The following is an 18,085-nucleotide window of genomic DNA, read 5'->3' on the forward strand; positions in this document are numbered from 1 at the left end:
TGTGGCGACCCCTAATGGGAGCAGCCGAAAGAAGAAGAAGAAGAAGAAGAAGAAGAAGAAAGAAGAAAGAGGACACGGATAATCCGCTGTGGGAGCATCCGAAAGAAGAAGAAAAAGAAGAAGAAGAAGAAGAAGAAAGAAGAAAGAGGACACGGATAATCCGCTGTGGGAGCATCCGAAAGAAGAAGAAAAAGAAGAAAAAAGAAAGAAGAAGAAGAAGAAGAAGAAGAAGAAGAAGAAGAAGAAGAAGAAGAAGAAGATTCATGGGAAAAATATTTAGTCGGTGATTCAAATAGAATTTCCATAAACCCATGTACTCCAACTGTCCTGTAGATGGTGCCAAAGTTTACCTTTCAATTTTCAGATTACCGGAAATATAGATTGCGTTTGAAATCCTGCGCATGCGCATTGTAGACCAGCTTGGTCGTTTCCATTGTAACATTAGACAGGAACAGGAGGCAGATCAATTTGCTTCGGATTGTATTCCGCGTTAAACTGTTTTGTATTCACCCTCATAGAGTGTAAGTGAAATGGCAAACCGAAACCTCAAACATGTAAACATTCAGAACAGCTCTCCATCCCCGAAGCCCCAAAATCCCACTCGCAGCACGGACTCTCCGTCCACCGAGCGCCCGCAAAAGATGGAGGGAGCGACGCCATCGCCGAAAGTCACAAGCCCTCAGCCAGAGCCAGAAGGTAGCAGCGAGCCTCGGGAAATGACTTTGGACCTGAAGAGCTTCAGGAAACCGGGAGAGAAAACGTTTACGCAGAGGTGTAGACTGTTTGTGGGCAATCTTCCGACTGATATTACCGAGGATGACTTCCGAAAGCTGTTCGCCAAATACGGCGAGGCCAACGAGGTGTTCATTAACCGGGACCGAGGATTCGGGTTCATTCGCCTGGTAAGCATATAAGAGTTTATAACCCATACTGTATAACCATCTTTATCTCTTTTTGTTTAAAACATTTATCTAATTTCCTGCACGAACATACACCTTTTACAAAAACAAACAATGCATCAGAAGAGTTATATCCATCTAGCACGTCTATTCACGTTCATATCGCTGTAATAATGTGTTATAATAATCGCAGGCCTACATAGGCACCAAACTCTTTTTGTTTGTCCCTCATAACAACTTTAGTAAAAACACAATGTGTTTTTTTTCCTTTCAATATCATGCTGTATCTGTTTTCTAATCCCTGCTCATCTTTCATTTCTCCATCAACTACCATGTATTTATTTTATTTTTATTATAATTTTTTGATCACTATTACAATGGGTTGTTTATGCAAACTGACTAGCAATGAGGAACAACAGGGAATCAATATAAATCCTGTATTCGGATTGTATTATTGGAATATATTAATGCTAAAACAATCACTGTTCGGGGAAAAGGATGGGCCAGATTCGGACTTCTGATCAGAAGGTTGTGAGTTCGAATCCCAGCACCACTTATCCGGCTCTTGAGCACGGCCCTCACATTTGGTGTAAAAAATAAATGAGGTCATTGTATGTGACTCTGGACGATATATAAACGCAAAATGATCTAAATGTTTCTATTGTTTCCGGCTTTTATACATCTTTTTATTAAAGATTTGTTTCTGGTCCAATATTCAACAGTGCTCAAAGATCATAGATGGATACAACTTTATTGCCATTGCATAGGTACACAGCAACCAAATGCAGTTTCACATCCACCAGAAAATAATAATATATAAGATATATAAGTCAAATCGAACGTTTAGAATATGTGCAAGACACGTGCGCCACATTATATATACAGAAATATGGCATATATGTATTTACGTTGTATGTACAGTGGTGCAAAAGTTATACACAGTGTATGGTAAAATGGTATACAGATATAGAATATAGTCTGCGAATTTACAATTATTTAAAGTTATAATTGTTCAAAAATGGGATTCCCTGGTGGTCTAGTGGTTAGGATGCGGCGCTCTCACCGCTGAAGCCCGGGTTCGATCCTCGGTCAGGGAACCAACCCCAGCCACTCTTATTGCCGGTCCCAAGCCCGGATAAATGGGGAGGGTTGCGTTAGGAAGGGCATCCAGCGTAAAACATGTGCCAAATCAAACATGCGGATGATCCGCTGTGGCGACCCCTAACGGGAGAAGCCGAAAGAAAGGGTTTTTTTTTTGTTTTGTTTTTTATAATTGTACAAAAATGATGTACAGGTTGGAGTCGAGCTGCATAATGATTGATAGCCCTCTGTTTTTTTAAGGGAAATACATGAAAGTTGTGGCTTGTTGCTTCTTCATTAGATCCTAGAACTCAGTCATTTTAAACAAAAGTCAGGCTTTCCTGGAGATGTCAATTATTTGTTTTATTATTTATTTATTTATTTATTTATTTATTTTTAAAGCATGGACACAATAATCCTGAGCTCTGAAGTTGCCACCATGATAAATGGTTTGTGGAGTAGTTCACATTCACTTCCGGAGATATCAGTCATTTGGCGTCTGCTGACATTTGGCACTTACATCTTGAAAGTATTCCTAATACCTGTATAGTGCTGTTTAAATACATACATCAAACACACAGGATGCCAAATCTTTCACAGTTATTCAGGGCAGGAGCTCTATATCTGTGTCATAAATTATCTCCAAATAACTATATGAAGAAAAGTTTGTGGACACCTGTGCTTTTTGCACATCCCATTCCACATTTAGTCCCAATTTGTTATTCAGATAACCTCCACTTTTCTGGCAAGATGTTCCACTAAATTTTGGACGGTGCTTGTGGAGATTTGTGCAAAGCCAACAAGGGTGAGAGAAAAGTCAGGTACTGATGTAGGATGGAAAAAGTACACACATCCTTCACTAAAGTAGAAGAACAGATACACACGTTTAAAAAAAACAACAACTTCTAGTTAAAGCTGAAGTTCAGACTAAAATTTTTTTACTCTCAGATGTACTTAAGTAACAAGTAGTTTGACTGTATTAAGACTGTAAAATAACATAAAGGGTGGAAAAGTGGTTTTGGACGCAGCCCCTGTTGTATCTTACTGAATTTATCTAGACATTGTCACTTTATAGATGTAATGGTGTAGAGTATTTGCAGAAATTCAGACACAAAATAAATAAATAATGTATCAAACTCATTTAATTAGCAATAATAATAAAAATGAACAGTGTTCTGCACTGTAATTAATTTAAAAACATTTATACGGGTACTCACTTTTTGTTATTGGATGTACTGTAGCAGTCAGTACTTGATGAAAGTGAAGGTAAATTGTTAGTGAAAACAGTTTCAAATGATATTCCTAACGTTCCTGAACATTTCGGTCCGATATATATCAGGTGATATATTTCCATGTAAGGTTTTTGAACTTGCTGCATTGGTATTGCTTTCCCCTGTATGGTTTGGTCATGACCAGTTCTGTCCTTTATGGGTCACCAATTTAAAGCGGAAGCTGTACCTAATTAATTTTACATGTGAAATGTGTTCACAAGCCTGCATTTCATTTCAGAGAAATCCCAAAATGTTGAGGTGGCAGTCGACTGGTATGAGACCTAGTTTACTTGTGCAGCAGTCTGAGGAAACCCCATCAGCTGCAGCCCAATTCTGTCGTTAGGCAACATTTCAGCACTCTAAGTATATTGATGAAAATTAATATCCTCCTGTAGTCTTGCAGCATTATGATTACTGTAAGATGTAGATCTGGGCCAGGATTATTGGACTAAGTTATAGCATAAGTTAGCGACATATTGTGGCAAATAAAACAATCTCCCACCTTATGCATCCAACCAAACCCTACTTTATAGTTTTAATGCATGCACCAAAAAGTGTGTCATTGCAATGTGTCTCTTCTTTTCGCCCTTAGATTTAAGGTTTGGAGTTAATGCTTTTGGGTGTAGCTGTCATTCACCTGCAGGAGTGTTCCAGGTTATAACTACACAAAGACCCAATAATGCTTAATGCTCGAACTCTGGTTTGCTCAATCAACCAGTGGTTTGTGTATTCTGTGTTTCCTGCACTGCTCTAAAAACGGAATAGTTGGCATCTTTTTACTTTTGTGTTGGCATGGTTGAGCTTATCCCCAATTTTTCAGCAGTTTTTTTTTTTTGAAAGGTAGTGGTTGCCAGAAATCCACGAGTTATTTTGCAGGGATTTTCAAAAGCTGGTCTCAACTAAACACAAAATTCCAGCTTTTGGAAATCTAAACGGACACATTCTTCCATTGGCATAGTCAACAACATTACACATTTTGTGCTTTTTTAAATTATTTAAAATTTTGTTTACATTTCCCTTTGGATGAGTCGATGATTTGGTAAGAAAGTCAAAATATTCGAGATAAAATGAGAATGTGGCCTTTCTAAACAGATTGTGCTGATGTGTTTGTTTAATAGCCGTTTTTCCTGAGCGTTTCATTTTATCGGCCATGTGGTTTATTTGTCATTTATTATTTATTTTTCCAAAGGAAACAAGGACATTAGCAGAGATTGCAAAAGCAGAGCTGGATGGGACAGTGCTGAGGAACAGGCCAATTCGTATCCGCTTTGCCACACATGGAGCTGCCCTCACAGTTCGCAACCTTTCACCAGTTGTTACCAATGAGCTTCTGGAGCAGGCATTTTCACAGTTTGGACCAGTGGAGAGGGCAGTTGTGGTAGTAGATGATCGTGGCAGACCTACAGGTAAAGGTATTTTGGAGTTTGCCAATAAGCCTGCTGCCCGAAAGGCTCTTGACCGTTGTGCTGATGGAGCTCTTTTACTGACTACGTAAGTCCTTTAAGATTCAGAACATTCTTATTTGGTGGTGTCTATCAAAATGACTATCACTATGACGACCTTTCATTTTTCTTTCTGGTTTGTCCTTTCAGGTCTCCACGGCCAGTTATTGTTGAACCAACGGAGCAGTTTGATGATGAAGATGGTCTTTCAGAAAAATTATTGCAAAAGACAGCACAATATCATAAGTATGTTGTTGGTAATATAAACTATTTGATTTGTTCATATATCAAATGTGAGACTATGGAGCAAATGAGAACAAATAAGGATTTTATTTTCTATAAACCCTTCCTTCATCTACTGTGGACTGTAGGGAAAGAGAGCAGCCTCCACGCTTTGCCCAGCCAGGCACCTTTGAATTTGAGTACTCTTCACGTTGGAAGGCGCTCGATGAGATGGAGAAACAGCAACGTGGTCAAGTGAGCAGGAATATCCAAGAGGCCAAGGAGAAACTGGAAGCTGAGATGGAGACTGCAAAACATGAGCACCAGCTCATGATGATGAGACAAGGTATTGTTGCAGTAGAATTTTGCCTCTTAAGTAAGCGTTGTAATATACCACAGTAATGCATTTTGGTGGATTTCTGCACCAGATCTTATGCGTCGTCAAGAAGAGTTGCGGCGACTGGAGGAACTGAGAAACCAGGAGCTGCAGAAGCGCAAACAGATGGAGATGAGGTACAAATAACAAGCCATTCTAAATGTATTAAGTTACAGTAAAGCTATTCACTCCTTCACTCCAGTCATTATAAGCAAAGAATAACATTTAAGTGATAATCATTTATATATAAAGTATCTCACAAAAGTGAGTACACCCCTGAAATTTCAATTTCACCATTTTAGTAGATCTTAGTAGTCAATGTGCAGCTTGTATAGAGGTGTAGATTTACTTTCCTCGGAAAATAACTCATCATAGAGCCATTATTGTCTAATTAGCTGGCAGCAAAAGTGGGTACCCCCTAAGTGATAACAGCTGTGGGTCATTTAACTGTGCAAAAGCCACATGTTCTATTCATCATGTTAATGTTTTCCTCTTTGACAGGACCATACAAATCTGAGTATCTTGTATTAGAGCAGTTAAAATGTGGTGCTTTGAGTACAATTCTCTCATACTGACCACTGGATGTTCAACATAGAACCTCATGGTAAAGAGACTGAGGATTTGAAAATTTAAATTGTTGCTCTTCACAAAGGTGCCTCAGCTATAAGAAGATCAGGAACACCCTGAAACTGAGTTACAGTACAGTGGTCAGGGTCATACAGAGCTTTTTCAAGACTGGTTCCACTCGGTACAGAACCTGCACGGGTTGATGAAGAAGGTAATTCTTCGTTCTGTGCGTCAGGTGCAGAAGCTGCTTCAAAAAACAGAGTGCTGCAGCAATGCTGTTGAGGTTGCAGAAGCAGAAGGTCTGCTTGTCAGTGCTCAGACCGAACGCCACACATTGCAACAAGTCGGTTTACATCTCCGTCGTCCCAGAAGGAGCCTCTTCTGAAGCTGGCTCACAAGAAAGCAAAAAGTTTGCTGAAGACGACCTGTCCAAGATCTTGAATTACTGGAACCATGTCCTGTGGTTTGATGAGGCTAAGATAAACTTGTTTGGTTTAGATGATGTCCAGCTTGTGTGGTGACAACAAGGTGAGAAGTCCCCAAGAAAACTGTGTCTTGCCTACAGTCAAGCATGGTGGTGGTAGCATCATGGTCTGGGGCTGCATGAGTGCTGCTGGTACTGTGGAGCTGCGGTTTATTGAGGGGAAACATGGATTCCAACACGTACTGTGACATTCTGACGCAGAAAATGATGCCTGCAAAACACACCGCCAAGATGACTACTGCGTTGCTGAGGAAGGTGAATGTGATGGAGTGGCCAAGTATTTCCCCAGACCTGAACACTATTGAGCACTTGTGGGGCTTCCTCAAGCAGAAGGTGGAGAAGCACCATGTGTGTAACATCCAGCAACTCTGTGATGTCATTAGGGAGGAGTGGAAGAGGATCCCAGCAACAACCTGTGCAGCTCTGGTGAATTTCATACCCAGGAGGATTAAGGCAGTGCTGGATAACAATAATGTTCACACACAATATTGACACTTTCAACAGATTTGACATGTTTCCTTGGGGTGGACTCACATTTGTTGGCAGCTATTTTGACAATATTAGCTGTATGTTGAGTTAATTTCAGAGGACCGTAAATCTGTACTGATATACAAGCTGCACATTGACTACTCTAAAATATATAATATATATGTTTCATTTCTATAGTATTGTTCCATTATATACTAAAGACGACATACTAAAATGGTTGCTGAAAAGCAGTGCACCGTCTTTCTGTCAGTTCTAGTTTATCACAATGATCCTGAATACTTTCTACATTTTTGCCTGCTGATTTTTAGGCACGAGGAAGAGAGGCGGAGACGCGAAGAGGAAATGATGCGCCACAGGGACCCAGATGACATAAGACGACAGCCCGATGCTTTTAAACCTGCCTTTATGGATAGCGTGAGTAACAAACATGCTCAATTTTATCAAACAAAATGGTGTTCAGAGACCTGGCACATGTCGTCTGCCATTGCAGTAGCACTTTAATGTGGCTAGGGGTTTTACAATCTAAGATTATGGCAGTGTTAGAGATTAAGGGGTAATGCCTGTTAAACATTCTTCCCATATGTATCCTCATACTAACCTAAATGATGTACAGCTATAATAAATAATTATGAAATATTTGAGTGCATCAAAAGCTCCAGCTAACAACCTGAGATTCTAACTCTGTAATGAAAACTTTACAAATGTGATGGTCTTACATTCTGTTACAAACATTTCTATACAAACGCTGCGGTATGCTTTAAAATTTAATCTGTCCATTACATCTGTAGTGCCTTCAAGTACAGTTTCAAAATGTTTCCTGGGATTGATGAGGCTTCTGCCTACAATCCTATTTTTATTCACTTTGCAGTGACTGTTGACACTTTGGTTGCCACCCAGAGCAATTATGTCTGGTTAGTAAATATATAATGGCTTTATTGACCATATAATTATTATGAACACGTATTTTGTGGCGTGAAAGGGAACATAGGAACGTATTAAGATGAGCTGCTGTGGTGCTCACACTGCATCTAGTGTGAAAGAGTTGATAGTCTCTCCAAACATGAATTATTTATGACCTAGCTAACAGTAGTCTACTTAGCGATCAGTCGCACAAATTTGGTGTTCCTTAATGTTGAAAACTCCTATTAGCTCATATATTTTAAGTTGTTTTTTTTTTATTTATTTTTTTTTAAACTTGATAATGATGAGATTATGACCTCCTGCATACAGAAACACATTTCACATATACATCATGGAAGGTGTTTGTCTTAAAAAAAAAAAAATAAAAAAATAAAAATAAAAATAAAAATTATTTTCAAGTTGTAATGGTATTCACACTATGAAATTGCACAGTGTACACGGTTAAGGAGCTTTACTAATTAGAATATGAAACATTCTAGTGACGGCACTACATGAGTATTACATACAGTGTTGGTGGCATCATTTTAGCAACGCTTTTATATGTGGAAGCATGTGAGGAAAATGTACATTAAGGGTCAAATAGCTTCCATTTTTCTTATCATTTTTCAACAGTGTATGAGTTGGAGCAGTACAGCACACATAAAAAGAAAACCTTGAAACTAGGCATCCATCAAAACGGGTGCATTATTTATTGTTTTGTTTGAGTAGGTAGGTGTTAGTCTATGCTGCAACAGTCAGAAATCCTCAAAAGGTGTTTGATACCTTGGAGGGTAAGGATCTTGTATTTCATGTGTCTTATTATAAAAATGTATTTAAGAAGGACTTTGCAATGCCTGCAGATACCGGGTTTATAGACCACGTGTGTAAGTTAATTAGTGAATGAGTTACAATACATTTTTTTGTTTGTATGCCACTACCATATCCTATTAATGTTATTTTAATTAAATGTGCGATGGACATTCTTTTTTGAACTGTAAGATGTTTCTTAACCTTTTTATAGTATTGTGTAATTTTAATACAGTCTGGTTGCTACTCTGACAAATTTTGTATAATGTTATACTCAGTCCTGCAGAAGTTTATTGATTGAAAAATTTGAAAACCATTCAGATCATGTGTCTATATGGAGATGGAGAGAGTGTACATTTCTAATACGAGGTCAGCATCTGTAGCTGTGGATTTCCCCAAACCATGGGCATATACAATAAATGAAGCTGATATTTAAAAATCAGGGCAGCCAATGATATATGATGCCAATATGTTTGGATGGTTTTCTCTTTTTTTCTCCCCTTTATCTCAGAAGTTATTTAATAAGATGTGACGCAGACATTTGCTCAAAAATAAACATTTATTTAACAACATAAGCCTCTCCACTTACTGCACTTGTTAGCAGGTTTTGGTACCTGTGCCTATCTGTAGCCTAAACTACAGCTGGTTGACTAACAATACAGACCCAAAAAGTAGCTCTCATTCTCTCCCCAAAGTAGCATCTTATGAAATATGAGATTAAGTACAAATGATAAGTCAGCCGTCAGGACATGTCAGAGGGTTTTTGAGCCTCGGTCATCTTTAGTTTTTTTCCGCATCGTTGGCCCTAGTCGGACTGCATAAGCTTTTTTTTCCCTTTTTTGGCTAATTCGGAATGTTGAATCAGCAGAGGAGCTTGTCTGCAAATAAGAGAACTCCGATTGGCTATCTAGCTTAGCAAATGAGCACACGAGCAAAAAATGGAACACGCTTGTTGTCATTCTTGTTTTTGTCATTACAACTTAGCAGACATGATTGAAAAAAGCTATACGAATGCGTTAGTAATGATCACGGCAGGTGTAAACGCTGCTTACTTTATATATTCACAGTTCTAGCTCTGCTGCCACCTGCTGGTATTGGAGTGTTATGTTCTCTCACACAAGCTTAAAATGTCCATGCACGGTTTGGTGTTACCAGATGCGCCTGCCAAATAATCTGGCTATTTTGCAGCACAATCTGCACAATCGGCCCCCATCAATCAGCCGGCCGATCAATCGGTTGACCTCTAGTATTCCCACATTCCCTACAATTTTTTTCTGATTTTTCATGCTTGCATTTATAGTATGTAGGTCAGGGTCTGATATTGACATCCGGTTAAGGACCTGTTACAAGACAGGGATTTGTCTTATTTATAATCACAAAGTGTTGGTTCAAAACCTTTTTAGTCAGTGACTGTATAGACTCTATATACTATAGAGAGTCGGGGTAAGAACAGATTGATTCATGTTATCTTTGCACCCTGAGAGATTGAAGGCCACAAGATGGTCAGAAGCGATGGATGTGGGCCCATCGGGTAATGATGAGTTCTTTAGGGAATTACATCTAAGGCAGGCAGCTACAGAAGGCCAGTGGATTGATTATAGCAGTGGGGTAGTGTTGGAGAATGTAGTATGATTTTAAAATTTATGAATCTGCATTTTGAATTTACTTAAGAGTAAATTTTGCCTGCGGAAAAAAAAGCAAGAAGTAGTTTGGCCTTCAATTAAGAAGCAAACTATTGTCATTCTGTGCTACGAGTTTAGTAACCATAAATGTATGATAAAAATGGTTTGAGGAACAGGGTTAAGTCAGACAGTAGAGAGAAACAGGAACTAGGGATAGGAGGGTTGATGGGGTACTGAAAGCCAGACAGATAAAGACTGGGGAGGTTTCAGTAAATGGGGCAGAGTTATGAATAGTTTGTGACATGCAGGATATGTAATGGGAAGCAATTACATTTATGAAAGCAGCACATCTTAGTAAATGTTCAATTTGATTTTACTATCATTATTTTGAATCAATCCATGTGTTTTCTGTAGGGTTAAGATCTATAATGTGACTGGGCCATTTCAAGCTTCTGAAGCCATTATTGGCATTTATAAAATATAAATTCCTCATCTTGAACTTTCGGCCATTAGCTAGTGTGTTTTGTACCAGAATTGCTTGATATTTGGAGGTTTTTTGTTATTTCTCCGTAATCATTTTAATTCCTGTGGGTCCACATTTTCTCTACTTTTGATGACTTTTTTTTTTGTGTGTTACTCAACCATGTGCATGTTGCCTTTGAAATTGTATTGTATTCATTTTGCCTTCTTTTGATCGTTACCTTTCAGCAGTATGAGTCTGAATTGTTTGTCAGCTCCTTATGGACCATTAATTACAGTTAAACGCAAAAGTCGATTTTTATTTGGAGTTGATCGGAATTGTTTCATCAATGGCACATACGTAGGACTTTACTTTGGACATGATGCGCGGCATGAACATGGCTACGTCCTCGTTATCATAGGATTTGTGCGTTTATGCTACCATTGTCTTTGTTTTTAATTATTTACTTTATTTCTGACTTTACATCACAAAAATATGTAATTTCATTTAAATTGTTTATTTCAGCAATTATTTTATTGAGCAACTGGTATCGGGGTTTAATAGATTTGATTGAAATTTTATCGTCAAACACAGAAATGGCGAAAAGTGTGAATTAGAGCTGCTGCTATCGATTATTTTAGTAATCGAGTATTCTAACAATTATTTTGTTTGATCAATGAAGTAATCAGATAAGGAGTACTTTTGCTTTATTAAAGAGCGTTACTAAATAAGACGGGGTTTTTTTTATAACGACCGAGTAATTTGTTTTTTCTTTTTTGAAAATTATGTATTGCTGAAATTGCATACAAGAAAATCGATGAAAACTAAAACCCATTTAGTGCATTTAATAGATCAAATACATCAAAATGCAAATACAGTGCGTTCAAAGTGGCCGCCTAGAATAAGATATGGGAAAATATTTGTTTCGTGAAACTCATAAATATTCTTACTCGTGTATTTTTTTTTTATTGTTAAATTACGCAAAGTATCGTGATGTGGTATTCTGACGTTGTTTAGATTGAACCTTTTCACAGTTTAACTTTTTTTTAACATCAAAAACCTGCTGCAGTCTGTCAATGGTCTGGAAAAATTATAAAGCACGATGACCTTGGTAGGATTTCTTTCCGTCCACTGAAAATCAGAACTGACTTCAAGAACTTGCACATGCTCAGATTTAAAACATTTACACGAAGGTCATTTTGTCCGGTTCCTGTTTTTAATTCCGCATTATTAGGCTACTCTGTTTGGACATGACATCCTCTTCTGCATCATATCCAACAAATGTAATTTCATAATGTGGTGTGTGAGTCGATTTTATCAGTGTGAATATACATTTTAACTGGTGTTTACAGTTTTTGACACGGAAATGTTTCAAAATGGATGAACATTTACGAATGGAAAAATGTGGGGCGGGGGGGGGGGGGGGGGGGGGACAGTGCTCAAGAACTTGTGTGGCTCGTGGTCCATGCCCTCATGCTTCGATTGAACGCATTGTGCATTCACAGTAGTAGCATAACTTAGGATGCCGAAGACTTTTTCACAAGCATAAATGGTCTTCATGTTGTACATGATAATGTCCCTTCACATGTACATCGTTCCTGGCATCTTTTTTTGTTGTTGTTGTTGTTGTTTTTGTTGTCACGTCACAGCTACTTTAACCACACTTAAATATAAAGATATGAGTGACTACTGGTACTGTTCATTTCGGACTGACGCCAATACAGCAACAACAGAGAACAGTAAGTGGCAATAGTATGAGTGATCACTAAAAACAGTGACTGATAAGGTCATTATATAATTAACCAAGGACTGTTTATATATTAATAGCACAAAAGCAGACAACACGCTCAGTATACATGGTCATGTTCATATGACGTCATTCGAAACCGAGAACTAACCGGTAGTTGAGAAGACTACTCCATGTCAATGAGTTGCAATTTCAAGTTATGGCTGCATTTTTGTGGCTTTGCTGGTTTGAAAGTTGCTGCCTCACTTCGAACACGGCAACATGTTTCATTCATGAGCATGAAATTAGTTTTGAAGTGGTACCGGAAACCTTGCACTCGCAAACAAATAATCCATGATCCCACTGCAAGCATCTCAATCTTGTGACCTTCCAGAAACCATTACGTATTGTCGCCTTCAACCAAAACATTACCTACTCTTAATTGCGGTGCCGATACTGTGTTATTTCGGCACTTGTTTAACTGCTTGATATAATGTTGTGTAAAAGAAAACAGAATCTCTCAATGTATCTGACCGAACATTCACTCATTGCATGTTATTAAGGGTGGTGATATTTTTGTTGTTGACCGACCAATAATCGAATATGATTTTGAAAATGTGAGCACTGTACAATGACGTGTTTAATATTTTCTACCGTACCATATATTTTCCAGTTGTTTCCAGAAAATTGGGCACAAATAATCACCAGATATTTAAAGGAATAGATTTAAACACTATTCAAAAATGGTCAGACTCTTATTTAACATGTATGCTGTTTTAAAATGCGTTTGATGTTCATAAATAATGTGATGACTTCTTTTTTTTTTTTTTTTTTTTTTTTTTTTTTCTTCTTGTCAAATTTCCAAGAGGCAGAAGATCTGCAGTGACTGCCATCTCTCATTCTCTCTGAATGTGTGTGTGTGTTGTGAATGTATGCAATATTAAAATAACAACGGCAGATTAGTTCTACCAATGCTTAATCATTGGTATGTAAAACCTGACTAACACACCAATACAATATGTACTTGTAGTTGTTGAACTTCCCTTTTCAAGACCATGGTTATTCTAACACTGTGAACAATTCAGCAAGATCAATATTGGTGCCTACCACACCTTGCTTGGTAACCATGTCTTTATGCATTTAGCTGTGAGCACAGGAGCTTTGTCCTGCTGGAACAAGGGCTAGGCCTCTTAGATAATTATGTGCCTCTAATATTTGATTGGCTAAATATTTGCAAAGGCTAATCGTTGGTGTGATTGTCAGGTGTCCACATACTTTTGACCAAATACTGTATATGAAAACTTTTTTTTGCTAATGGACTTGAGTGTGTGTGTGTGTGTGTGTGTGTGTGTGTGTGTACCTTTTCTATATATTTTTTAGTTTGTTGTTCAGTTATGTATTTTAATATTCATGCTTTTTGTTGTTTGTAAGCTTCATGTGGAATTCAGCGAATGTATGAACACTGCGTGTATTTCTAACCTCTTTCACAAAAGGTGGAAGACCAGCAGTTAGTCAGTCTCTCTCTCTCTCTCTCTCTCTCTCTCTCTCTCTCTCTCTCTCTATTTTCCTCTCTTTCTCCCTCTATTTTCCTCTCTTTCTCCCTCTATTTTCCTCTCTTTCTCTCCCTGTTTCTCTCCCACTTTTATACCCCTTTGTTAATCACACATCCACACATATAGAATGCAACCACACAAACACTATATGGATGAAAGTATTGGGAAACCTGACTTTTCCAGCCATAGATGGTTCTTCCACAAACCAGAAATTTGGAATTTGGACATTTTTGAACGCAGTACGAAGTTTACATGAGTTCGAAGACCAAGAGTGGCCTGCTATAGAGCTCTGACCACATACCTAATGAACATGAACCCCTCTGGGAGGAATTGGAACATTGACTGCACCACAGACCTCCTCACTCTATATCAGTACCTGACTTTACTCACATCCTTGTGGCTGAGTGAGCACAATTCTTCAAAACACACTTCATAATCTAGTGGAATATCTTCCCAGATGAGTGGAGGTTATTAGAACTGCAACTAAATGTGGAACGGGATGTTCAAACAGCACATTACAATTTTATGGTCAGGTGTCCACAAACCTTTGAATATGAATATATATGGAGATTCTTTACTTATGTAGTGACATCCCTCTGTAAATAGAAGGGAGGTCACCTCTTTACTCTGCATGCTATATACAGTGAGGAAAATAAGTATTTGAACACCCTGCTATTTTGCAAGTTCTCCCACTTAGAAATCATGGAGGGGTCTGAAATTGTCATTGTAGGTGCATGTCCACTGTGAGAGACATAATCTAAAAAAAAAAATCCAGAAATCACAATATATGATTTTTAAACTATTTATTTGTATGATACAGCTGCAAATAAGTATTTGAACACCTGTCTTTCAGCTAGAATTCTGACCCTCAAAGACCTGTTAGTCTGCCTTTAAAATGTCCACCTCCACTACATTTATTATCCTAAATTAGATGCACCTGTTTGAGGTCGTTAGCTGCATAAAGACACCTGTTCACCCCATACAATCAGTAAGAATCCAACTACTAACATGGCCAAGACCAAAGTGCTGTCCAAAGACACTAGAGACAAAATTGTACACCTCCACAAGGCTGGAAAGGGCTACGGGGAAATTGCCAAGCAGCTTGGTGAAAAAAGGTCCACTGTTGGAGCAATCATTAGAAAATGGAAGAAGCTAAACATGACTGTCAATCTTCCTCGGACTGGGGCTCCATGCAAGATCTCACCTCGTGGGGTCTCAATGATCCTAAGGAAGGTGAGAAATCAACCCAGAACTACACGGGAGGAGCTGGTCAATGACCTGAAAAGAGCTGGGACCACCGTTTCCAAGGTTACTGTTGGTAATACACTAAGACGTCATGGTTTGAAATCATGCATGGCACGGAAGGTTCACCTGCTTAAACCAGCACATGTCCAGGCACGTCTTAAGTTTGCCAATGACCATTTGGATGATCCAGAGGAGTCATGGGAGAAAGTCATGTGGTCAGATGAGACCAAAATAGAACTTTTGGGTCATAATTTCACTAAACGTGTTTGGAGGAAGAAGAATGATGAGTACCATCCCAAGAACACCATCCCTACTGTGAAGCATGGGGGTGGTAGCATCATGCTTTGGGGGTATTTTTCTGCACATGGGACAGGGCGACTGCACTGTATTAAGGAGAGGATGACCTGGGCCATGTATTGCGAGATTTTGGGGAACAACCTCCTTCCCTCAGTTAGAGCATTGAAGATGGGTCGAGGCTGGGTCTTCCAACATGACAATGACCCGAAGCACACAGCCAGGATAACCAAGGAGTGGCTCTGTAAGAAGCATATCAAGGTTCTGGCGTGGCCTAGCCAGTCTCCAGACCTAAACCCAATAGAGAATCTTTGGAGGGAGCTCAAACTCCGTGTTTCTCAGCGACAGGCCAGAAACCTGACTGATCTAGAGAAGATCTGTGTGGAGGAGTGGGCCAAAATCCCTCCTTCAGTGTGTTTAAACCTGGTGATAAACTACAGGAAACGTTTGACCTCAAACAAATGCTACTGTACCAAATATTAACATTGACTTTCTCAGGTGTTCAAATACTTATTTGCAGCTGTATCATACAAATAAATAGTTTAAAAATCATACATTGTGATTTCTGGATTTTTTTTTTTAGATTATGTCTCTCACAGTGGACATGCACCTACGATGACAATTTCAGACCCCTCCATGATTTCTAAGTGGGAGAACTTGCAAAATAGCAGGGTGTTCAAATACTTATTTTCCTCACTGTATAATTCATATATATATATATATATATATATATATATATATATATATATATATATATATATATATATATATATATAAATTAAAGAGTGTGGGTGTGATATCACACACGGATTTACTAAAATTATTAACAAAAATTAGCCGTTATTTTTTGCAGAGATCAAGTAGCGCCATAAAATTTTTTATTTCAAATATTTTTGGTATAAATATTTCCTCAAGAGAAAATGAAACCTGCACATGATTTACATGTATAAGTGCGATGTCTCTAACAACAACGAAGCTGTTGATGTTGATTCCTTGTGCCGTTTCTTTTGGGCAACGGCACTTTTCCAAACTCGTTTAACATCGTTTTATTTAGTACATGTAATTTATCTTGCGTAATTTGTCTTGGCCCATTTATCAAAATTGGTCTTGCTTTATTACCTTTAAAAAATATATATTTTTAGCTAATGACTTAAGTAGGAAATGTTCACAGTAGCTGTATCACTCTGTATAAATCTACTCGGGTGTAACGGTGTGTTAGTATGCATACTTTTTTTATACAAGTATTTACAATTAGTAGGCATTGCATTAATTAGGAACTGTAAATAAATTGAATGGAACCTGAACGTACTTTCCAGCCAATCAGAATCAAGCAGTTAGACTAAGTTACAATAAATACATAAAAATTGGAATAGCAGTGTGTTCACATTTGAAAAAGGTTTCATTTTAATGGGAAATAAAGGTATTGCATGAATTTTAAATGATTGTTTTTAAAATAACCATGATCTCTTTTTATTTGTATTATTTTTTTTTTCCTAATTGCCTATATGCATATTTGAGATGTGTGTGTGTGTTTGTGAGAGAGTGCTCTATTCATGGAAATTAGAAATTGTGCTTGTATTTATGGACAAATGACCCACATCTTTAATATTTTCAACACAAGCATTCAGCATACCTTTTGTTTACTATCTGTTCTCTCACTGGTTTGTGATGTTTCTTCCTACTGAACAATTTTGCCATTTAAATATATTTAGTTTTTTTTGTGTGTGTTTTTGTTTTCTTAAATACAGGGACAGAATGTATAGCAAAATAACAAAAAATTCATAAATAAAAAATAAGCAATTAATAGGGACCTACTAAGGAGGATTCCGGAAGAGCCGAAATCCTTCTTGGGATGTTGTCATTAGCTTGCATGATAGCGACATGCACGTTTCATGTTAAGACCTTTTAGTCTTCATTACTAGTTGCCTGGTAGAGAATAGGTTCAAGAACCTGTACAGGTTTTAGTATCTTTTAATTGGAAAGCATTTCATATTCATATCAATATTACTAACAATATATGGAACTGGATAAAAAAATTCCACATATCAGCCGCAGTATGGCATGGAACATGCTTGATTACATCATAAAACCATTTAAATAATGTATTCTGTATGGGGACTTTATCTTCCCATTTACATGCTGCATGTTTGTATGATCCATAGGAGCATAATAAGGTATGATTACTTGCACCATAGGATGCATCTTGTCTGGTAATATCTTACTGTTTATTGGTTGTTAATAACCCCTAAATCCCCATCTACCATACCCCCCCTGTTTGGTCCTCTTTTATGATGATTATTCCTGTTCATTTTGTTCACACTTTGGTGAGGTCAAGTGCAGGGTAACAGTTAGAAGAGTATTCGGGACAAATTCATATACCTTATTCATCTTGTTTCAAAAGCAAGGTCAGCTGTTCTTGCTCATCATTTAATAGCATCCAATGCGTTTTTCCACACATTTAGTTGTCTTTCCCTATTATTTTGTTTTGAATGATATTTTTAATTAAAAAGAATAAATTTTTGCTAAAATGTAGGAAACCTACATTAATAAAGTTAAAAGTCGGTAACTTTATTAATGTATCCTCATGTAGTTTGTTCTGTAAAGGTTTGACAGTTAATGAATAGTAATATGTATACTACATATAGCTT

The 18,085-nt window shown here is 37.8% G+C and overlaps 1 protein-coding gene across 2 annotated transcripts in view; it reads left to right on the top strand.

Moving 5' to 3' along the window:
* Positions 1-409: 409 nt before the first annotated feature.
* The window catches only part of pspc1 (paraspeckle component 1), a 39,612-nt gene continuing 21,936 nt past the window's right edge, over positions 410-18,085 (top strand). The window contains exons 1-6 of one of the 2 annotated variants that reach the window (XM_083522389.1): positions 410-902; positions 4,440-4,741; positions 4,843-4,938; positions 5,064-5,260; positions 5,343-5,427; positions 7,139-7,244. In XM_083522389.1, the coding sequence (XP_083378515.1) occupies positions 531-902; positions 4,440-4,741; positions 4,843-4,938; positions 5,064-5,260; positions 5,343-5,427; positions 7,139-7,244 (1,158 nt within the window). In that variant the 5' untranslated portion in view covers positions 410-530. The remainder of the gene's footprint in view (positions 903-4,439; positions 4,742-4,842; positions 4,939-5,063; positions 5,261-5,342; positions 5,428-7,138; positions 7,245-18,085) is intronic. The other variant, XM_083522390.1, reaches the window with a different exon arrangement.

The sequence above is a fragment of the Silurus aristotelis genome (assembly GCF_946808225.1).
Source record: "Silurus aristotelis genome assembly, chromosome: 20".
Taxonomy (NCBI): Eukaryota; Metazoa; Chordata; class Actinopteri; order Siluriformes; family Siluridae; genus Silurus; species Silurus aristotelis.